At 44.2% G+C, this 23,633-nt stretch overlaps 1 protein-coding gene across 1 annotated transcript in view; it reads right to left on the bottom strand.

Annotated features, from left to right (window-relative positions):
• Nucleotides 1-1,389: 1,389 nt before the first annotated feature.
• LOC105090372 (phospholipid-transporting ATPase IB) overlaps nucleotides 1,390-23,633 on the bottom strand; it is a 94,773-nt gene continuing 72,529 nt past the window's right edge. The window contains exons 31-36 of the mRNA XM_064492886.1: nucleotides 21,854-21,910; nucleotides 18,689-18,796; nucleotides 17,471-17,559; nucleotides 12,532-12,630; nucleotides 7,260-7,354; nucleotides 1,390-3,034 (exon numbers count right to left, since the gene is read on the bottom strand). Of these exons, the coding sequence (XP_064348956.1) occupies nucleotides 2,904-3,034; nucleotides 7,260-7,354; nucleotides 12,532-12,630; nucleotides 17,471-17,559; nucleotides 18,689-18,796; nucleotides 21,854-21,910 (579 nt within the window). The 3' untranslated portion in view covers nucleotides 1,390-2,903. The remainder of the gene's footprint in view (nucleotides 3,035-7,259; nucleotides 7,355-12,531; nucleotides 12,631-17,470; nucleotides 17,560-18,688; nucleotides 18,797-21,853; nucleotides 21,911-23,633) is intronic.

The following is a 23,633-nucleotide window of genomic DNA, read 5'->3' as shown; positions in this document are numbered from 1 at the left end:
TTGGCTAATTTTAAAGTGTTTCTCTTTACCCTTGATTTTCAGCAAATGGATTATGGGGGGTGTGTGTGTGTGTGTGTGTGTGTGTTTAGCATGCTGTGGGTTGGTTCTCTGATCATCATGCCTGGAAATACTCTGCCTTTATTTCTTTAACCTTGTCTTCTGTCATTTTTGTATCTGCAACTCCAAAGCCTGCATAGAAGACTACTTGGTATCTCACAGGTAGTAGGTGCTCCCTGCAGTTGTCGTCCAGCCTCCTTCCTCTTTGCATTTCATTTTGGATAGTTTCTATTGCTCTGTCTTCAAGTTCTTGTTTTTAATTTTGCAGTACCTAACCTGCTGCTAAGGTTATCCAGTGACTTTTTCATTTCATATATTGTATGTAGCAGCTCTGGGAGTTTTATTTGGCTTTTTTTTTTTTAAATGCTTTTCATTTCTTTCCTCGCTGTGTTCGTGTCTTTAAGTCACTAAACATTTGTGTAACAGCTGTTTAAAACTCGTGTGTATTAATTCCATCATCGCCATCAGTTCTGGGTCTGCTTACATTGACTTACTTTTGTCCTGGTTACAGGGATTAGATTTTCCTGCTTTGAATATCAAGTGTGTGTTTGGATGTTAGACACTGTGGCTGTTACATTGTTAAGGGTCTGAATTTTGTTTTCTTCCACTAGAGGTGGGTTTTTGTTTTTGTTTTGTTTTGTTTTGCTTTTTCTTTTTTCGCAGGCAGTGAAATTAGCCATGGACCCCACGGATGCTTTAGAGCTCGTTTCTAGACTAAGCTGAGCTTTGATGAAGTGAGATGAAGGCTTGGAGCAGCTCTGGCCCCGATGCCAGCTTAGCCTCACCACCAGGTAGGCCCTTGGGGGTCTCTGCGGAGGATCTCAAGTGCTCACCAAGCTCTTTCCACCGTGCTTGGTTAAAACCTGAATCCTGCGGCAGCTCTGGGTACCATTCAGTTTCCATCTCTCTGGTGGTCTGTCTCTGCCAAATTCAGCGAGGTTCACTCACCACATAAGTAGGTTGTTACCATCCAGCTGTTCTCTCTACGGTCTCCCTACAGAAATGTCTACAATCCCTTTCTCAAGAGTACTTTACCTGGCTAATTCCAGCTGCCTCGGCCTCCCTAGACTTCAATCTCAGGGTCCTCAACTCAGTGAGAGTCCTGTGCTTTGCTTGGGTAACACTTCCCTGCACCACGGTCTGGAAAATGCCTCTGGACAGAAATCCTGGCTTACTTTGTTTCCTTTATCTTAGGGATTATAGCCCTTTGTCTAATGTTTGAAAACTTCTTTTCATACATTTTCCCAGTTTTCTAATCGTTTTAAGCAGGAGAGTAAGCCTAGCATTAGTCACTACGTTATGACTGGAAGTGGAATCTCCCTGGAAATTTTTGTAAATAGCTCAATTGAAATTTAATCACCAATTCATCCATTTAAAGTGTTTAATGGTTTTTAATATATTCACAAATATGTGCAACTATGACTGCAATTTTTGAATATGTTCATTGACTCAAAAAGAAACTTGTGCCCTTGAGCTATTAACCTTTGACCCCTTCATTTTTCCACCAGCCCTGTGCAGCCTCTAATCGACTTTATACCTGTAGATTTGCTTATGCATTCCTCAGAAATGGAACCATATTGTATGTGGCCCCTCATGACTGTCTTTTTCACTCCACACACATAACGTTGTGCAGGTTGATCCACGTGGTGCGTGTCTCATCCTTTAATGGCTGAACAGCTTGCCATCGTGTGGACAGCCCACATTCCGTGTACCCACGTGTGGGTACCTTTCTGAGATTTTAACTGGGCTTTCTCCCAATGTTTTCCTTGTTGCCTTATTTCCCCTCAAACAAGTATCAGGCTTTTTAGTTCATTTCCTCAGAGGAGTCACTTGGCAGCACAGAAAATAGAGGCAGCCTTCAAGAATCCTCCATCTTTGCTTTTAAAAACTCACTAAGTAGAATTTGGTCTGAGAAAGGGGGCTCCACCCTGGACGAGAGGAGGGGTGTGAAAGGCATCTCTTTGTTCCTGCAAAGTGCACAGGGGAGACGATGTGTTCCAGGAGAGGAGTGACTTTGCTGGGGACGTTAGACCACAGGCGTAGGGATTCCAGCCTCCCCCGAGGGTTCCAGTTCCCCATACCTGACACAGAGCATCATAAAGTGGCCAGACCGAAGGGAACCATGTGTCTTAGTGGTGACCTCTGTGGGCAGATGACAGAAGAATGGAGCTTCCCAGCGCTTCACAGCGTCCGAAACCCTGGAAAGGTGGTGCACACCTAAGGCAGAGCCACAGGGGTGACTGGTGCTGATTCTCCACCAGCCCTAATGTGGGGGGGTCAGAGGGAGGTTAATGAGTTATGGCAATTCTTCCACACCTGGTTTTGAGGCCCAAGATTAGTCTATGCTGCACTCACTATCTGAATTCACTGCAATCAAGAATACTGTGCACATTTCATACACATAACATAACTCAAAAATGACAGGATAGTGTACTTAGAACAATTTTTCGTATGCTGCCTGTGCCCTTAATCTGTGAGCTTTCAAAAGATAAAGTTTCTGTGTGATCCCTTTCCAATTAAGCAAAACAACCTTATTCGGCAACATAACATCCTTTACCTTTTTCCCCCCAAAACAATGTGTACCAGAGTTTAACTTTTGGTGACACACAATGCTTTTTAGTTTTGTACTTCAGAATGAACTGATAAAGCATCTCACAGAAGCAGAAAAATAAATTATGTAAAACACTGAAGGCAAATTAAGAAAAAGCAAGCAGGGTTCCCCATTATTTATACCCGAGGATCGTGACTCAATCGATACATAAAGAACAGACCGTCCAGAGCCCCAGGAGTGAGAGTCGGGGGGCGGCTCACCGCAGCGGCCTCGGGAAGGATGTGCAGCCCAGGCCTCACTCAAGGACGGCCTTGGAGAGGGCGGAAGGGACAGTCCCCACGGGCATGCTCTTGGTGGTGTCGTAAGCGCGGACCAGCTCTTCCTGAGAAATCCCGGTTTGCTCCACTTGAGAAAAGGCGGACCCCTCTGAAAAAGCAAAGCACCGGGGTCTCTGTTAGAGCTGATAGTGGGCGGCGAGCGTTCTGGTGGCAGAAATCGAATCTCCAGCCGGAGTGGAACACGCTGGCCACACCAGCCAGGCCAGTGACTGAGGCGGGGAAGTGGGAGGGCTGGGGGGGGGCTTGGTAACGGAGCAGTTGGCAAACCTGGCCATGTGCGAGCCGCTCAAGAAGCCCTTCCTACACCCTTATTTCTGGGGCCACCACCGATCTGTGGGTGGCTGGACACCCGCGTGTGCGTTTGAAGTTCTCCCCGGGAGTCTGATGTAGTGCTGTGCCCTTCCTGAGAACCGAGTCCCAGGGGTGCAGCCTGGCCGAGGGGCCAGGGCACTTGTGCCTGTTTCTGTGGGGCCGTGGCTGAGCCCAGTCTGAGCAGCTCAAACAGTGGCCACATGATTCCCTGAATTCACTTCCCCCCACCATTCAAGAGGAGAGGCCCCAGAAAGGTCTGAATCTTGAAACTGAAACTTACAACTCGAACCCAGAAAGGTAGTTTCTGAGGCTGAAAACTTGCTAGGGGACAACACGCAGTATTAATATTAAACTTGGTAAGGAATCCATGATGCTGGAAATAGTCCTGCTTTTAAATTTAGCTGATTTAAATCGGTGTTCAAAGCGGCTTACTCAAGTTTATATGAATAACAAGGTCACAGGTAGAAATTCGCAGAGGAGTTAATCCATCACTGAGCACTCTCTCACTGGGAGGGTCAACCTGATAATCATTTCTGAAAGCAGAGCTGGCATTCACCCAGCAAGGGAGAGAGCTAACCAGTATCTTCATTCTTCTCTGAACCTTGACCTTGACAGGTTAGACGTGGAGCATCACACGTCTGCATGACACATTCAGATTAAAGTATTACCCAGATGCTGCCTCTACCCACGTGCACCGAAGGTTTACACCATGGCTCGTTGATGACAATGGAGTTACTTTGAGTGGCCATGCTCCCTGCGGAAGAAAAAGTAACTTGTATCCACGCGTTGTGTCCTGGATTATTGACCGAATGGAGTGCCCGTGTGTGGAAGGAAGAGCGAGTGGAGTAGTCTGCAGCCTTCTCTGCACGGTGGCATTGCTCGGCGCTGGCAGGAAGCCCTGTGTCCGACACTAATGCGAGACCCGTGGTTCTCAGACCTGAGTGGGCGCTGCCTGCAGAAGGTCTGATTCAGTGAGTCCGCGGTGGGGCTCCGGGGCTGACATTTCCGGCCGCTTCCCAGGCCACGCTTCTGCTGCTGGTCTAAGGACTGTGCACGAGAGCCGCTGTTTCAGGCCATTTTCACGACAGTCCTGGGATGGATGCAGGTATCAAGTTTCCCACCCCTGGGGGTTTCGTTCCTTCCCTCTTCAGACAGATTCAACCAGAACCTCAAAGGGTGAGGCAGGCCCACGGCTGTGGCAGGAAAACCCTGAGGGTTTCTGGGCACTGAGGCCCCCTTTCCGAGTGTATGTCCAGGCTGGGTCCATCATGCAAACCACCAAAGGTGGGAAAACAGCTGTCCTCTCCCTTTATTTTAAATGTTCTAAACATAAAAACATGGAGGGCTGTGAAAAATGAACATATTAAAAAAAAGTCCCCGCTCTTTTAAAATGGAAGGTGTGTTTGCATTTTGACTGGTCTCCTCCCCACTCGAATGGAGGAACCAAAACCCTCTTTCTGCTTGTCTTCGTTCTCATCCACCTAAGGCCTCCGGGGGCTGGAGGGTTCAGCCGAGAAGGGATATTTCTCCCTGGGTCACAGCAAGACACACACACACAGAGGGTCTTCCGGGAGCAGGTGATGGTCCAGCTGCATTGCCCCATCCAAGCGAGGCCCGGACTGGGGTTTTGGAATTTGCTTTTATACATTAGTGTTTTGTTGTGGTTTCTTTCTTCATTCTAAATATTTGCTTTTGAACCTAATTTTGTATTTGTAGTTCTGTATTCTTTTCCTAAAAAGCATCCCCCAGTTGATATGAAGCTCTGGACTTACAAAAACTGGGATCTGCCTTTATTCAGAAGCAAAATCCATCTTTTGGAAACCTGGGCTGGCTTTCCTTCTCACAGTGTCCCCAGGAAGGAGTGCCTGCTGGATGGACAACAGGGGCCACAGTCACGCAGCCCACCTGCAGGGCACCTTGGGTCCACCAGCACCTGCCTGATGGGCATTTAACTGCCATCTGCACCCAAACGGGGCCTCAGAGAGAACCCCACTCTTAGCATTTCCCACCTTCATTCATCTTCAGGAAGTCCTGAGGGCCAGAGAGGAGTGATGGGGGCTGGAGAACACACTCGAGGGACTGACTGGTGACCCTCCCCCGGCCGGCTCCTGATGCATTTGCTTCCTCAAGGCTGATCACAGCCAGGATCCCGGGACAAGAGGGCAGAGGCAGGACGGGTAAGAGGTGAGAGGAGAAGGATGTGGGGAACCTTCACGTCATTTTTCCCTCCAACCTGGTAGAATGTCTCGCAGACTTCAGAACCCACCATGCCGTTTCTTATTATTTTGGCATAGTTGTCTCATTTAATTCACTTTATTATAAATCTGGGAGTCTGATGATACCTTTAAGAAAGTCAGAGTTTTCTGTCTCAAGAAAGAGTTGGTATTTTGCAATTAACGGACAATTTCCCTGTTTCTTATTTGAATCCAACCAGTGCGGGAGGAGTGGGTGAGGACCGTTGCACTTAGCAACACATAGATCTCTGGTGGCCTTGCCTGGAGCAGTGTCCATCGAGTGACGGGAGTGAAAGCCTGAATGGAGTGGGTTTCAGAATGGGAGGAGAGGAATTGGAGACACTGGACACAGATAATTTGATTAAAAATCATTGCTGCCAAAGAGTGCAAGGAAATGAAGCAAAATCTAGTGGGTAACGTGTGGGCAAGAGAAAGTTCTTTTTAAAACAACCTGCTGGGTTAAGAAGGATCCAGCAGAGAGTGAACAACTGAAGATGTGGGATACATGGGAGGGAACTGCCCGGGTGATGCTCCTGAGCCGGCAAGAGCAAATGGACAATGGCACACAGAGGACTGGCTTTCCACAGGGGAGTGAGAGCAGATCCGTGCAGAGGGGGAGGGCAGAGAGTGTGGTGCAGAGCTGATGGCGGAGGTCTGCTGAGAGCCCGCGGAGGATTGTTTCCAGTCCATTGCTCTCAGGGATGCAGAAATCAAGGTCATAGGTTGGGAAGGATGGGAGAGATGTTAACCGAAATCCTTGAGACACCTGCTGTATGTTGTTTTCTAGTCCTGGGTCAATTTTTAACCTTTCATTATCTTTCAGGTGTTTCTACCTAAATGTCTCGAGGGAGAGGGAGGTGAGGTGGCTGAGGACAGGGAGGAAGAGCAGGGGCTGTGCCCGAGAGAGACCTCACTCCCAGCGACAGGGAAAAATCAACAGAGAACCAAGGATTTTGAAACTTTGAACACCTCGGTCAAAGGAGGGGGACAGTGAGCTCTGCTTCCCAGGAGACAAACACGAGCTGTTCCTTTACGTTTACTATTTGCGGGGTTGAGCTGTCCCCCACCCTAGGACGGTACTCAGCAGTCACACTGTCAGACACGGTCACATAGGCCTGAACCTTTCACGCAGGCACGTCTTGGATGGCTTCTTATTGCAGGCGGGGAAGAAAATAACTTTCGCAAGTCTCCATGCCTGACTGAAGCTGTGCTAACCTGACACCCTGAAGAGGGGTGAAAGTTTTCACCAGGTAAAAAGTATTTGAGGCCAAATACCATTTCTCCATGTACAATGGGGCGTTTGGGGCCTGTCAGAGGACCTTGAAAGCAGGAGGGTTTTACCTGCAGGAGCGGGAGACCGGAATTACCTCCTTTCAAACTGCACTTGCTGTAGGCCAAGCGCACTCACTTCACAAATCTAACTGAGCCTATGAGATTACCTTGACTTTTTAGAAAATAGGTAATAGTACAGGTGGTTACCTTTTGAAAAAACAAGTATGGTAAAACACACGGACATAAACTTCACCATCCACACACACTTCCTGCTGCCTCCCCCCAGGAGCCCCCCTTCTGCTCTCTGACTCTCTGAATTTGACTGCTCTGGGGACCTCAGGTGGCCGCAAGCACACAGCACTTGTCCTTCTGTGTCTGGCTTTTCTCACGCAGCGTAGTGTCTTCGAGGAGGAGGACCTGACTTTCAATCACCCGCCCTCCCTGTGAGCCGACGGAGTCCCTGTGTTGTGGCCCACTTCACGGCCCGGGACTTACGTGGGTTGCCCAGATCAACGGAGTTGTTCCGGAAGACCACCTCGCAGGGCTGGGGACTCGGGGACTTCTGGAGATTCGCTGTCTCCATCCTGGGACTAAATCAAACACAGCCTGCCTTTAGTTCATTGGAACAGACTTCAGAGGAATTTGTTGGGTAGGGGGGAAGTTGCAAGATAAAAGTAAAAAAAAAATCTCCCTCGCATTTTGGAGAATGTTCATATATTTAAAATAAAATGGGTATTATCCGGACACGCTCAGCAAGGTGTTTCTTCTGAAGGAGCATTTTGCTGTGAGTGTCTCTTACATACAACCCTCCTCCTGTCTTTTCCAAAGAGCTGAAGTGGACAATAGTGTCCTATTTGTCCTCAGGCCTCCAAGAGCACCTTAGAGATTTTATGGTCCCAGCTTCTTTCTCTTAGGACCATGCTGTCACCTGCACTGGTTCAAGACTCCTAACAGCGTGGGCGAGGACAGGTCGGCTCCAGGCACGAGGGAGACCCTCTCCAGATCCCGAGGCTTACTGGGGCACCTGGAAATCCAAGGACAATACCTTCTGAATCCCAAGGAGAAGGGCCACTACATGAACTGGCCCCTCCCAGGCTGCCATGCTGTGGACAAACTTAGCACAATTAGGGACCTTCATGGCTTTTTCTTCCTTTTTTCTTTCTGTAAGCTGAAAGACGGGATTAAACAAAATACCCACGCAGCCCAGCCTAGCCTGCTCTGACTCTGGCTCCTTGGATGTCACCAGGCCATCCTAGGGGCCTTCTACTGCTCTGGGACTTGCCATGCACCCTTGCATTTCCAGGAGCGTGGGGGCTCGGGGCCGTGCTCGCCAACCGCAGCTGCTCTTAACAACCGCAAGGCCTCCCGCATGCCACACCCTCCCGCTGCCGCTGCGACGATGCACAGAATGCTTGGTCTCTAAGCTCGGCCTGAAGGGCCTGAAGCAGAAGCTCCAGGGGTGGCCTGGCCCAGGGCTTGTGCCGACAGGCTGGCCTTGGGAAGGGCTGGCTACTGGCTTCCCTCCGAACTCTCCTCTAGGGTGAAGGTTATTCACTGAAAATGCTCCGCACCAGATTTTAACAGGATGGTAAGTGTAAAAAAAAGGGGGGTGGGGTGGGGAGGAGGGGAATGGCTGAAAACTCTGAAAGCAGTTAAAAAGAGTCAGATCAGGTTTTTACTTTGCTCGTACATCCAGGGACTGAAGAGCATCTGGTTCTGGGATTTTCAGAACCTGATTACTCACCTGCATCTCCTCCTTCTCCCTCTGTTAAATTTGTCACAGATTAAACACTTACATGGCTCAAAATTTTAAAGAGAAAATCAACACAGGTAGAGACTGAAGCTTCCCTGTCCCACCTACCAGCTGCTCACTCTGCTCCTTACTGAGGTCACGAGGAGCGGTCTCTGGGTGACGCCGCAGCGGGGCCTCGTGAGCACAAGCGACTGCGTGTTCCTACCAGCCCTGCCCGTCTGCGCCTCAGGCCGCACGCTGTGCGTGGCGTCCTGCGTCTGACTTCTCCTGTTAATGTATCCTGGAGACATTTCCATCTCAGCACACAGCGTGTCCCCAGTCCTTTCCACAGCTGTGAGTGTCTCAGCCTGGGGCTGATCCACACAGGTGTGGTTGTTCCGGAATGTTTGCTATTCCAAATATTGCTGCAGTCCCTAACGCTGGGACATGTGCAGGCATTTCAGGGGTGGAAGGGGGGTACTTTCCCAGAAATGGAACTCCTGAGTTGAAGGCTATCGCACTTGTTTCTGATAGACACCGCCAAGTGAGCTGACCTAAGTCTTTACTTTCCCATGTTTTCATCACCCAAGGGCTGCCAACTATGACAGGTGAAAAGCAGCCTTCCTGTGTACTCCCCATTTTCATTTCTTTTCATGAGTGACGTTGAGAACATGTTCATGCGATTAAGAACCATTGTATTTCCTTTTCTGCAAACCGTTATACTTCACCTGCTTTTCTATTAGCAGTGGTCCTCCTGCTGATTTCCAGAAACATTGTATCTACTTGGGAGATTAGCCCTTTTTCATGTAAACTTTCATTTTGTCCAGTTATATTGTTTTATTTTTATTGAAGGTCATTTTGCATATCATAAAATGCATAGATCTTAAAAGTACAGTGTGATGAGTTTTAACAATGTATCCATCTCCCAGATCTGTTTTTATGCCAGTCCCATGCTATTTTGATTACTACAGCTTTGTAATATCATTTGAAATCAGGAAGTGTGATGCCTCCAGCTTTGTTTGAACCTATGGATGGCATTGGGTAGCGGGAACACATTAACGATATTGACTCTTCGGATCCGTGAACACAGGATGTCTCTCCATTGACTTGTGTCTTCTTTAATTTCTTTCGTCAATGTCCATAGCTTTTGTTGCATAGATCTTTCACACTCTTGGTTAAAATTATTCTTAAGTATTTTGCTGTATTTGATGCTATTGTAAACTAAAATTGTCTTCTTTATTTCTTTTCAGATAGAAATGCAACTGATTTTCGTATGCTGATTTTGTATACTAAACTTTCCTGAATTCATTTACTAGGTCTAGCAGTTTTTTTGTAAAGTCTTTAGGAGTTTCTGTATATAAGATCATGTCACCAGCAAACAGAGACAATTTTACTTTTTCCTTTCCAATTTGATGCCTTTTATTTTTTTTCTTGCCTAGCTGCTCTGGCAAGGACTTCCAATACTACGTTGAATGAAAGTAGCCAAGAGTGGGCATCCTCGTCTTGTTTCTGATTTCAGCTTTTCACTGTTGAGTATGATGTTAGCTGTGAGCTTGTCATATGTTGAGGTACATTCCCTCTACACCAACTTTGCTGAGAATTTTATCATAAATGGATGTTGAATTTTGTCAGGTGCTTTTTCTGCATCTATTGAGATGATTATATGATTTTTATTCTTCATTTTGTTAATGTGGCTTATCACGTTGATTTGCAGATGTTGAATCAATCTTGCACCCCTGGAACAAATCCCACTTGATCATGCTGTATGATCCTCTTAATGCAGTGTTGAATTTGATTTGCTAAATTTTGTTGAGGATTTTGGCATCTATGTTTATCTGGGCTATTGGCCTGTAATTTCCTCTTCTTGTACTGTCTTTATCTGATGTGGCATCAGGGTAATATTGGCCTTGTGAAATGAATTTGGAAGCGTTCCCTTGTCCTCTTTTTTTGGATGAATCTGAATATGATTGGAATTAATTCCTTGAATGTTTGGTACATTCACCAGTGAAGCTGTCTGATCCTGGGCTTTTATTTGTTCAGAGATTTTGACTACAATGTAATCTCCTTACTTGTAATCGACCTATTCAGATTTCCTTTTATTTCATGATTCAGTCTTAGTAGGTTGCACATTTCTAAAAACGTGTCCATTTCTTTTAGGCTGTCCAATCTGTTGGCATATAGTTAGTTATAGTCATTTCTTATAATCCTTGTATTTCTGTGGTATCAGTTATAATGCTTCCTCCTTCATTTCTGATTTTGAGTTCTCTTCTTTTCCTCAGTGAATCTGGCTAAAGATCTGTCTATTTTGTTTATATTTCCAAAAAACCAGCTCTTAGTTTCACTCATCTTTTCTGTTGTCTCGATTTCATTTATTTCCATTTTGATCTTTGTTATTTCCTTCCTTCTGCTAAATTTAGGCTTATTTTATTCTTCTTTTTCTAGTTCCTTGAGGTGTGAAGTCAGATTGTTTATTTGAGATCTTTTTTGTTTCTTAATGTAGGCATTTATCACTATGAACCTCCCTTTTATAACTGCTTTTGCTGTATCCCGTAAGTTTTGGCATGTGTATTTCCATTTCCATCAGTCTCAAGATTTTTAAAATTTCCTTTTTGATTTCTTCTTCGAACCCCTCTGGCTATTTGGTGGCATGCTGTTTAGTCTCCACATATCTGTGATTTTTTCCAGCTTTCTTCTTATAATTGATGTCTAGTTTCATGCCATTGTGGTCGGAAAGAAATGTTCAATGTGATTTCAGTCTTCTTAAAATTATTAAAGTTTATTTTGTGGACTCATCTGTGATCTGTCCTGGAGAATGTCCCATGTGCACTTGAGAAGCATGTATATTGTGTTGCTTTCAAATGGAAAGTTATATAAATATCTGTTGTCCATTTGGTCAAATGAGTCATTTAAGGTCAATGTTTTCTTGCATTGTCCTGCTGTTTGTCCCTTTAGGTCTGCAAAAATTGCTCTACATATTTGGGTGCACCTGAGCCAATGTGGGCGGCCCCTTCTGTGTGATGGACTTCTTTTCTTTTGCTGTTCTGAAGTCTCTTTGTCTTTGGTTTTTGACACTTTTATTATAACATATCTCAGTGAAGTACTTTTTGGGTTGAACATGATTGGGGGTCTGTTATAGCTTCATGAATCTGGATATGTGGAGATGTTTTAAAAATTCTCCTGGGTAAATACCTAGAAATGGAGCTGTTGGGTCACAGGATAGCTGTTGAATTGAACTGATTAGAATGGCCGCTTGTCCACACTGACTGTGTGAGAGTCCTCGTCACCCTTCATGCTTACCAGCACTGCGCTCTCAGTGCTGAGTACTCAGTAGATCCCAAATACACGGATACTGATTACTCACTCCATTTATTTACTTCAGATTTGCCTGTCCTTATGACTTTGCTGTTCCCTAAATGCTTTTAAATGTGCTTTGGGGCCTTTTTGCCCAGGCCACGCCGTCCGTTGTTTTCCACCCTCTCCTTGAATCTTCACAAAGCACCCAAAATGCACGGGTGTTCAGGCCAATTCCCCACTTATAACCCCTGATAGATGCTGCTCGTTCAGAGGAAGCGCGCTCAGAACTCCAGGACACGCCCAGTCCTCATGGAAGAGCCCAGAATGAAAGCCTATGGGTGTGGCTGCTGAGAAGCAGCCTGGTGTTTCTACTCAGGAGGGCGCCCAGGTTTTGTCAGACTGCTGGAACTGAGCTCTCTCTGGGGGCAGTCTGGATGTAGAGATTAAAATCTCGAAGAGGGTAACAGGATTTTCTGGCACAACGGGTGTGGGATAGGACGAAGAGGGAGTGAAAATGACCTCAAGATTTTGGGCCCGAGAAGCTGAAAGGATGAAGCTGCCATCGGCTGAAAGGGAGCTGAGAAGAGGGGCCTGCATGCTGGGGACGTGAAGTTCAGGATGCCTGTTTGACATGCACTTAATAAGCCTGGGAAATCACGGAGTGTGTGGAAGCACCTGGGAGGGAGGGGGAGGTGGGACAAAACAAGGAGAAGGGGTTTCTAACCAAGAGGACTGGCTCACCTCTTTTCAGAATCTCTGGGAAGATCAAGTTCTTGAATTCTGCTACTTTCCATTTCCCGAACCTCCTCTAGCAAAGTCCTCTTGCAAGTATTTCTAATCCTGTATCAGATGGGAAGATAAAAAGAATATAACACATGAGCTTTTGCACAATGTAAGCAACGATTTCTCCCCTCCTAGGTGACAGCTGGACGGCCCTTGGCTGCAGGCAGGGTGGTGGGATGCAATGCAGCAGGCAGGGGCTGTGTGTGAAAACCAGACTGTTTTCCTTGTGGCCAAGAGCATCACCAGAGGGATGCCCGACAGGGGCTGGGCCTTGTGCACCAGCAGCCAGCCCCCCAAGCTCTGCTGACTTTCCACACAAGCCTGTGTGTCCCTCCAGGTGAGTGTTGGGCTGCAGACGCGCCCGACTCTGCAGGAGCCAACCTGCTTGAACCCAGCCTGACAGTTAGTTGAAAATTCCTAGCTAGCACTGATGCACGACTCCACGCAGACTTTCCAGAATCCTGATGGTTAAACGCTCTTTCAGCCGCGCGCTACCCCTGGTCCTTATCTCAACCCGAGAGCCCCAGGGCTGGCCATTTACAGCAGTTCTAACGGTGCAGCGGACATCTCTGCGGTTCAAATGCTGGGTGTGCGTACGTGGCTTGAAACATACAAGGCAACCCAGACAGATGCCCGTCTCTCTGTGGCACCTGGTTTCCACTGAGGTCTGTATCTATATTCAGGCATTTGTCGTTCATCCACTCGTGCAACTCCTTAAATATCTTTTTGAGCCGTAATTAGGTGCCAAAGCAAAAACAGACATCGTCTCTACTTTCATAAAGCTTCCAACAAATGGAGAGAGACAGACAACAGAGAAGTGAACAAATGAGCAACACCAGTAGGGGACAGGTATGACGGAAGGGGCCCCACGTAATGCCATGACAGCACGAGGCAGGGGAGGGAGCTTCTCAAGGGTGTGAGCAGGGGCTCCTCTGAGGAAGTGGAGACCAAGCAGGGAAAAGGAGGAGGAGGCAGCAACTACAGGAGAGTGGGGGAGAGCATTCCAGGCAGGAGAAACCTCATATGCAAAAGCCCTATGGTTGGAGGAGCGCAGGGAGTAGGTCTGAGGAGGCAGAGAGATGGGCAGGGAGCAGGCCGTCCATGGCCTTGGGGAGGATTTGGCCTTTAGCCCAAATGCAGAGGCAGGTGCAAAGAAGAAGAGCGGAGGACAGCTGGTGGACTTATGGTTTAGTCGTGGCTGTTTTTACCTTCAGACAGTACAACAGAAATGTGCAAAAGAGTTTAGGATGTTAGTCAGGCTTGATGGTTTATAAAATTTAGGCTAGCTGAGATAGAAGATTATAAGAAAAAAGAAGGTTGATGGATTGGGAGAAATTAGAGAGGTCAATGGTCAAATTTTAGAACAAAAAAGTCAAAGAGCTGATGCCGCCCACCTCAAAACATTATAAAAAAATTAACAAGCCTGAATACCAGTGTGCACCTGAGGAAAAGCCCCTGGATCTAAGCGCTGTGCTGTGATTTAAGGAATCACATTCTCAAAGCCGCTCCTGAAAAATGGGAAGCCATCCCTTCTTGCTGGACAGCAGCTGTTCCGCCAGTGGTTGAACTGACAACCTGCGACCCCACTTTTTCTGCGCTGCATTTATCTTTTTGCAATCCTTTGTGGCTGAAGTAGAATTATGAATAACATATAAACAAACTAACACTCTACCAATGTCTTCACACAACTGATCACAAGGCTTATCAGCCATCAGACATACCAGGATGTTACTGATAGGAAATTATTTATCAACAACAAAAAGCGAAGGAAATGTGGCTGACAAACCAGGTATGGCTTAGATTCTGGAAGAGAAAAGCCGCTTTATTTTACAGGTTCAAATGCTTCATCTAGCCACAGATTCTGATTTCCAAAGAGAGAGAAGGGAGCGCTTGGGTGCTGAGGGGCTCACATTAGAACCATTGTGTGAGTCTGTTAGCATCTTCTATCTAACTGAGGATGGCTAAGGTCACCTACAAGATTCCAGCACACTGCAAAGGCAACTAACAGCAATGTGAATTTTTCATTGTCTTTCCTATTAGCTGAGGCCTCTCTTCCCCTGTAAGTAAAGCCAACCCAGCACGAAACCTTTTTTGTTCTTGTTTTGCTCTGCGACGTGGTAAATAACAGGTGTTAGAATTTGCAGTTCAAAGGGGAATGAGGAATCTTTGAAATTTGTGCTTTCGTATAAGTACAACGCAGTTTAGAAGAAATTAGTTTAGTAGTACATACAGGTTTTTAAAATTCAAGTCACTTTTGTATTTGAATTATTTTGCATTAATTAATTTTTAGTTTATTTTCATGTAACTGTCTTCCTGGGACTGTATCAGGGATGTCAAATCATTCTGAATTATGGAATGTTTTATAAGCAGAAATTTAAGTAGATCAGTAAAGGAAATAGATACAAGGAGATTAAGACAAAACAGAACCAGAAGCATTGCCCTTAAAAGCTCAGTGGCTTCGGGATTCACATTTTACAGCAACCTTAACAAATGAACTGCTTCATGCTGTGAGTGACTATATGGCACCTTATTTTAAGATGCCATCTCAGATAAACGATTTGGGAAAATAAACTACAGTAATGATCCTCCCATTAAAAAAAGCCCACAAGACTTATGCTTTTTAAGAAATGCCTATCATCCACATACCACATGTACCTAATCAAATACTGCAAGCGAAGTCTGATACCATGTGAAAGCTACTACCGTGTGCTAGAAGTTAGTAACTTTTAAAAAGTTAAACACACATTCAAAACGTGCCAAGACTCAAAAATTCAAGTTTTAAGTTTTACAGTGATACCGATATTTAAAAGTATACACTTGTAGGTTATCAACATTTGATCCATGCTTCTTCATCTCCTCCAGGACAACACCGAGCACCTGTTCAATTACTTTGTTCCTCAACAGTTAGTTCTGAAATTAAACTGAAAAGCTTGTGGATCAGATGGGGACGGGACGCCGTCAGGAACAGGAATACTTAGGAGAAGACACTGCACATTTTCAAAAGATAAACTATAGCTGATCAAAACTGCCCTGAGTCGAGTACTTAACTAGAAAGCCTTCTCTTCCCAGGAAAAGGAGACACTTCAGTGCCATCCAATTTAACAGAAATATTTTAAACTCAGAGACGGAATATACACAGCATGATGAAAACCTCCTTCTGTCAGCAGAAGAGAATACAGACTGAAACAGGACCGGCACGCATTTCCCCGGGGAAGTCTGCGCTCTGGTTTAGACATGAAATGCTCACTGTAAATTGGGAGTCTTGCACATCTCCCAGTTCAGTGCAAGTTCCTGCCTCCCCAGTAGCCCCAGCTCTGCTACCAGGAACACGTGGGTATGAAGTAAATGACTTTGGGGCAGTGCATTCTTTACAGTTAGATTGAAGGTGCCCCCCAAATGGAAAATGATGTATTTCCAGGCTTCTCACTGTGACTGTCTTAATGAGCAAAATAACATCTTTAAAGACAAAACTGGGTCTGTGACTGTTCATTAAATGAGGATGATTTCCTCCTCAAATGGCAAACCTTATCAAATGGAAGGTAAGATGTATTTGTGGGACTGTAGAGAAAACATTTTAGGTTGGGACAGTAATGTCTGTATTTCACAAAGGGATGAGACCCGGAGCTGTGGAGATATTCCAGGAATTGTAAGCTCACAGTCACTGGTTTCATCTCACACTCAGAGAATTTTATTTATATTCCACGGGGTGAAAACCCAAGGAGAATTTGTTTACATTAGGGAGCGGAGCTCCCCCCTCAGGAGGGGTGGGGACACTGCTCCTCTCCTACATAAACGCCCAGGTTCCTCCCTGCGGCACAGTGGTCATACTTGCAGGCCTGTCCGTCCAGCTTTCATTTCATGACCCCGAAGTGGGAAGACTGAGGCAGGGAAGCCAGCTTGGCAATTGTTAGAGGTCAGTGGTACTAGCCTGTCTCTGCCCCAGAAACCTCTTATTTTCAGGATAATATGAATTAATATCAATATTCCAAATTATTAGTACTTTCTCCCCACTTCCCGCTAACTTGGGAATATTGCTAAATTTGGTATATTTGGGGGGGTGGGGAATTTGAGAAATTTCAGTCTTCCACATTGGAGTCTATAAATAATTATGTTTGCCCTGGTATATAGAGGAATTAAGGAAGAAGTGGACGTTGAAAAGCAAATTAATATTATCCCTTCTAGAATATACCTTTCTCTGCTTATTAATTAGTTTGAAATTTATAATGTTCTAGAGCTCTGTTTATGCTACAGATTATGTGCAATAATTAATATTATATATCAATTATTTCTAATTTTAAAATCTTATAATTTCATGGGTTCTTTACCTTTAACACTACCTTTAACATTAGGGACTACAGAGATTTCTAACACCTTGGTTGTCTTTTCTTTCTGTTAGACTTGGTAAAAAAAAAAATTGAGATAGTCTAAGCTAATATTTAAATAGTCTGGGACAATTATATTTGGAAGATTCTTAATCCAAATTTTTGAAAAAGAAAAGAATGCCTTTCTAATTTGAATATTATATTTTCCTCCTATTTCTTATTTTATCATTAGTTTTTAATCTGCGATCCTCTGGTATCACATTTTGGCTCCTGAAAAATAGATAAAAGTTACATAAGTCACACTTCTAAAGAGTGAAAAAGTGGACCTCTTTTCAGAAAAAAATTGTGAACTCAGTAATATCACTACCAAGTTTCTCTCTCATGCATTTTGATTCCATCTTTTTTCCCTAAGCTGATTGCTGGTAAATCGCAGAGGGCACTTGCTTCCTTTAAAGGCTCCATGACATTTAATATTCATAAAGTGGCTCTTAGTTTAACTGAAAGGCATATAACTGGAAAAGGGTGATTAACTATGACAATAATCTTTTTGGTTACCACTTCATTTTTCAACTTACGATTTCCACATTACATTTTGAATCAGGCACACAAAGGGGACTATGAAAAAACCCAGCCAGAAGTATGGGCAAACCAGGACCATATTGACCTGCAAACAAACAGAAATAAACAGTATTTAAATAAGAATCATTTAGTTGCCAATATTAAGCACCGAGTGCAGCTTTTAGTTTCTTCCCCTCCACAAAAACCTGGAGATGCCAGAAAAGGTATGGATGCAGCCATATGAATCTAGAACTACTAAATCAACTAAATAAACAGGTACATAAAGCTTAAATATAGCATTAGCTAACTTAACAGTTCATTGTGTAAACAAACAGCCAAATAAGTATTTTGATCAGACAGGTTTTATCTCAGGAATGCAAAGGTGATTCAACACTGCATTACCCAGCAATACAGCTTTGTTTAACTGCCAGACATTTTGTGTAAAACAATTAAGCCATTACATTCCCCTGGGAGAACTCACTCTTCTCTCTGCCTAGCAGATTAATTAATGGCTGGCTGATCACTTTAGTTCAATCAGGACTGTACTGACTTGAGACTGGGTAAGGCTCTGTACTACATATATTTAAACTTTTCTGTATGCTCTGAAATTCTTACCTCTTAAAAAAAACACTTTCTATCTGGGGAGAGATGGCTCCTCCCAAGGCTAGCCAATTCTTTGAGATAGCAAGGTCTCAGCTGGGAGCATGTCTCTGATATGCAAACTAACCAAACCACAGTCCCGTCTCTTCTATCTGGCCCATACACCCCAGAAGCACTATTCCTCTGCCAGAAACTAGAGCTTCTGGAGCTCCACAGAATGTCTATTCTGGTTAAATATTTTAAGTCAAAATGTTTTCTGAATTACCATGCATGCATTACCAAATAATGTAAGCACATTTCACATTACATGAAAAATAAAATCACAATATTACCTATTTTAGATAATTCAGAAATTATTATAGTTTTTTTACATTATCAGTTACGCACAAAGGATACAAATTTTAGAAAGAGTGGTTAATACAGATAGTTTGAAACAATGGGAATTTAGATAAAGTAACATAATAACTAAAATGTCAACCAGATTTTATAGCTGGACCGCCAGCTGCTTACTGCACTGATTGTACCTTTTCTCTCCAAATTACTTTTGAAAGTAGGTAACGTCAGCTTCCATTGTTACTGAACATCACGTTTCACACGGAATGTAAAGCATACTCGCCACCAACAGTAAAACTAACCTGTCCTGTCATCTCAGGAGAAATAGGGATGGTCGGCCAGAGGAAAGAGTAAACTGCAAAGAACACCAGCCACATGGCGATGCTCCCCCAGATTCCCAGGTGACTGAACTGCAGAGAGAAGAGTATCATGGAAACACTTCTGTCTTTTCTATTTAAAAGAAAAAATCATTTAACTCTGTCAATCAGCCACCAAAATACACTTGTCCAGCCCATACGTTCTCATATAAGCCGTTGTTTACAGCATCCAAAACAACCAGGCCTGGGTCACCCAGGCCAGGCGGTGCTCAGCGCCTTCAGTGACGAGACCAGCTCTCAGACGGAAGCGGCTCCTCCAGCCGATGGGTCAGGTAATGAGACTGGGCTTCTGTCTGTTATTAACACAAAGTTCTTTCCAGGGGGAGGGGAAAGAGCTGGAACACAAATCATTAAGAGGGATAACAATCTGCCTGGATCACACTTGTTCCGAGTGAGTGACCGTGGGAGAACGGCCGGCGCTCGGATTCTCGGGTTGGCTGGAACGGGCGGAGTTTCTGTGGCACCGCCTGTGCGCGCCGTTCCGCCCTCAGATGCCGGCGGAAGGCTCAGCGGCCGTGCCGGGTCCGCGAACGCGCTCCCAAGTCTGTAACAGCACCTTCTGTTGCCCTGATCGGTCGCTTTGTGCAGCTGGTGTTAGCAGAGGAGCAGTGAGGAGGGTGACTAGTTCTACACTTGGCCAGGCTGGCTGCGCCGCCCAACCTTTACAGGTTTACCGTCTACGCGCGTGGAAGGCGGTGGGCTAGGCCAGGTGACTCCTTAGGGGCTCAAGGGCTCGCGTCCTCCTGGGCGCTGCTCAGCACTTACATCTGAACAAAAGGTATTGAAGGAAAATCCCACAATCTGCTACTTCTCAGAGTATTTATTGTTCAGGAGTCACTTTCACAGGCAATTTTTCATGCTATTTAAAAATAACCTCTAACAAGATAAATAAATAACAAAAAAAAATGTTTCAAAAAGGAAATTTTACTGTGTTATTCCTCTTTCTGGGGCAGACATTCACTTTTTTCCTTACGTAAGCAGGGAATTCTCCAATATATACTTTACAGCAATTTAAATAACCACAAGATGTATGTGATAAAATTAATGTTGTTTAGTTCTCCATACTTTCATCTATTACCTTTGGATTGCCTATGAAAATCATGACTTGAATAATAAAGAATTCTATAGCATTAGAAGAAGGAGGAGGAGGAGAAGCAGCAGCAGCAGAAGAGGAAGAAGGAAGGAGGAGGAGGAGGAGGAAGAGGAAAAAGAACAGGAAGAAGAAGAAGGCCTCTTACCAAACAATTCCTCTCTCTGATTAGAGAAAATAAAACAGGACTGGTCTCCTGAGGGCTCTCTCTCGTGATAATGCACATGACTGAGAAGATGGCCAGCTCAAGGCTGTGAACTTTAAGTGATGTGAACACTGCAGTGCATTTTCCCGTAATGGTTCCCTTACAGTCGACACTAAACACTGCCTGCAATATGTGGTGTGTTGTGTGGCTTAAAGAGTATTTGCAGATGGGTCTCTGTTAGGACCATCCCCTCCCGGGGCGGTAGGCCATCACTGCTGCTTGGAGACGTGTTCTGTTATCTCCCTGCCCTGGCTCATCCTCTGGACCTGATCAGTGGTTTCCAGCATCATTCTCGTCCCCAGGGAAGAAGCACTGGACCTCCTCCTCACCCTCCCCACAGAGGAGGGCAGCACAAGAGCAAAAGTGAGAGCCAGTCTCTTCTCTTTCTTGCCACAGTCCCCCGGCTCCTTCTTAACTCCTCTGTGAGCCTGAGGGTAGGAGCCTCGTACCTCTCAGGCCAGAAGAGAGACTTCTGGTGCTGAGTCTGATTTGGCCTTGAAATATTGCCTTGTTCATAAATGAGGTTCACTATATGTGGCTGACATAAGTGAACGTGGATCTAAGAAACACTCTCACTAGAGAAAATTTTAACAAGTAAGAGGAGGCACAGAAAAGAACTGTTTGCATGTCTGTGTTCCACGAATGCAGTATAATACCACACTCACAATTAGAATGCCTTATGAATGGCCAATGAGCTATTTTTGCTCAGAAATCCTTGGTCCCAGGTCAGTGTTAATGCCCAGTGGGGACAATGGCAGTCAGAACTCTGGGTTGACTGCATCAGAAATGAACTTCATCATATTCTGCATAATCTTAGCTCTCCAAAAGTGACAAACTGATAAAAATTCAGACACTTTTTCAGTACAACTTGGGAAACAACTTATTTTTAGATGCAAATATGTATATATGTATATACATATGTATTCACTTAATTTAAATAAATTGGCAGGGGTAGGTAATTGGGTTTATTTTTTTTTTTCAGTGGAGGGACTGGGGATTGAACCCAGGACCTCATGTGTGCTAAGCCAGCAGTCTACCACTGAGCTCTACCCTTCCCCCAACCCCATATTCACTTAAATTACTGATAAGGTCATGAAAAATAAAATTCTGCTTTTACCAGAAGTTCCACTTTTAATAATATCCTAAGGAAAACATTACTCACGCCTGGAAGTAAACAAGTACATCGGTGTTCATAATACTGTTGATTATATATTATTTATAGTAATGAAAATTAAAGCAATTATTCTAAAAATAATGCAAATAATAAGCATCCATGTTATAAAATATTATTCCATCAATAAATGAGGCATAAAATTAAAGGTATGAAAATATTAAAGACCTATTATTAAGTGAAAGAAGCAAGTTATGAAATATTAGGTATATTATAATCCTATTTTTATGGTAAAAAAGCATGCATGGAACAAAGACAAAGTATAAAAGCCAAAATGTCAACATCACTGACACTGAAAGGCATGAGCGATATGTATTTTCTTCTTTTTCTGTATTTGCTAAATTTTCTGTTATAACTCTGTGCTTGGATGAGAGCGAATTAAGGGTCTCGGTGTTATGATGAATTGAACCTATTTCAAATGTAAGGCAGGAAAATGAAAATTCTAAAGACATCAGATCGCTAATATGCCTTCATCCAGTTTAAATCATCACTCAGACACGCAAAACAAAAGAAAGAACAATAATGAGACCACAAAAAAAACGCTAATACTTTCCTAAAACTTAAAGAGAAAATTAGTATACAAACAGCTATACAGATTGAGGAAACATCCTAAAGAATACTTACTTTATTCCAAGACAGTGTCTCCAAACCAGCTTTCAGACAAACAGTGACAACCACATACTGTGTGAGGGGAGACGGGAAGGGGAAAGAGAGTGGAAAACGGTGTTACAGTTTTCCACTGGAATCCACACCGCCCCCCTCCCTTCCTGACCTTTCTGGATTAGTAACCCCACTACAATGTTGAGGAGAGGTGGTAACGCTGAGCATCTTTATCTCACTCTCAATCTCAAAAAAATAAAAAGCTTTCAATGTCTCATTAAGTATAACTTTGTTGCAGGGTGTGTTTGCAGGCAGCCACTGGTAAGTGAGTGGCCTCCGATCACGTCTACCTCTCTGTTTCCAGCCACAGCGTTCTAGCAAGCTTCCGTCACTCCTCTAAGCTACCACCAAACCTTAAAGGTGTCAGGGCAGTGGCCCCTGCCTGCCACTCCAGGCCCATCCTTGCCATTACCCGAACCTCCCTGCCCAACACATAGTTTGCACTCTGCTTTCCCTCCAGTGGCCCTTTTTAATCCCCTCAGATCACCAAAGCTGACTGCACTTTACTGGAGGCTTCCTCCACTCCTCTGGGGCTATCTTATCTTTGGCTTAGCTTTTTCCTCCAAACTCACTCACACTGGGAACAGCGTGTTGGGAAGTCTGGGCTAATTATCTCACCACGCGGAGCCGCCATCGCCCCTCTTACTCCTCCTTCAGCGTTACGTTTTGAGCACTTCCGCCTTGTTCTAGTCCCCTTTCCTTTTTTAGCTGCTTTGGCGAATTTATTTTGCTGTGATTTTTTTTGTTGTTGGTTTTACCATTTGTTTTGTCTGTTTGCCTCAGGAGACAGAGATTCCGTGAGATGGATTTACTCTGGCATCTAAACTAGGAATCTCTTGTATGTTTGCATGTATATATACGTGTATTTAATGTTATTCTATCTCTCTAGAATGCAATTTTCATGAAGACTTGGTTGGATTTACCACCATATGTTCAACACTCAGCACAGTGTTCTGCACATGACAAAGCTTAATAAATATTAATGAATGAATAAAACAAGGTCTTATCTGATCTTACTTTTTCCTTGGGGTTGAGAAATAGGTAAGGTCTGAAGAGGAGGCAGAGGTGAGGACAGTGGGGTGGGGGTGGGGTTCTGAAAAGAAGGAAACTTGTTCTATGCATATGTCCACATAAATAAGAATATACTACTTAATCGTATCTGATGTTCAGGAATAAACAATAAAGAGCTAAAAGCACAACCAATAACATGAAAATACAAAGACAACTAGCTAAAGTGGCAAGAGGCCCTGTGCCGATAAACTGTTTCTTACATAGAAGGAAACATGGGGAAAAACAGTTGCAGATTTTGTTGTTCCATGTTAAATGAAAAAACAAAATCCACAGATGAATATGTTCCTACTTGCATACAAAGGGATAACATGCAGTTGAATATGCATCTACGGTTTTTTAGAAATATGAATAAGAAACTACTAGCAGTAGTGGCAGACACAAAACTTAGAAGCCATAAAGAAAAATACTGGTAAGTTTAACTACATGAAATTAATATGAAGAATATATGCACGAAAAATGCCATGAAAAGTGAAACTGAGAATATGTTTGTAACAAATATTAGAAAAGTTAACATATAAATAATCATTAATAATTAATAAGAAAAAGACCAACAACTCAATAGAACTATCGGTAAAGTGCTTCAACAAACATTTTACAGAAAAAGAAACAGGTGTGGGTTGTAACCCCACGTGACTATGCTTCCCCTCAAAGTAAAAACTGCAATGGGCTATCA

The sequence above is a fragment of the Camelus dromedarius genome, chromosome 13 (genome assembly GCF_036321535.1).
Source record: "Camelus dromedarius isolate mCamDro1 chromosome 13, mCamDro1.pat, whole genome shotgun sequence".
Classification (NCBI taxonomy): domain Eukaryota; kingdom Metazoa; phylum Chordata; class Mammalia; order Artiodactyla; family Camelidae; genus Camelus; species Camelus dromedarius.
This window is presented reverse-complemented; position numbering and strand designations above follow the sequence as displayed.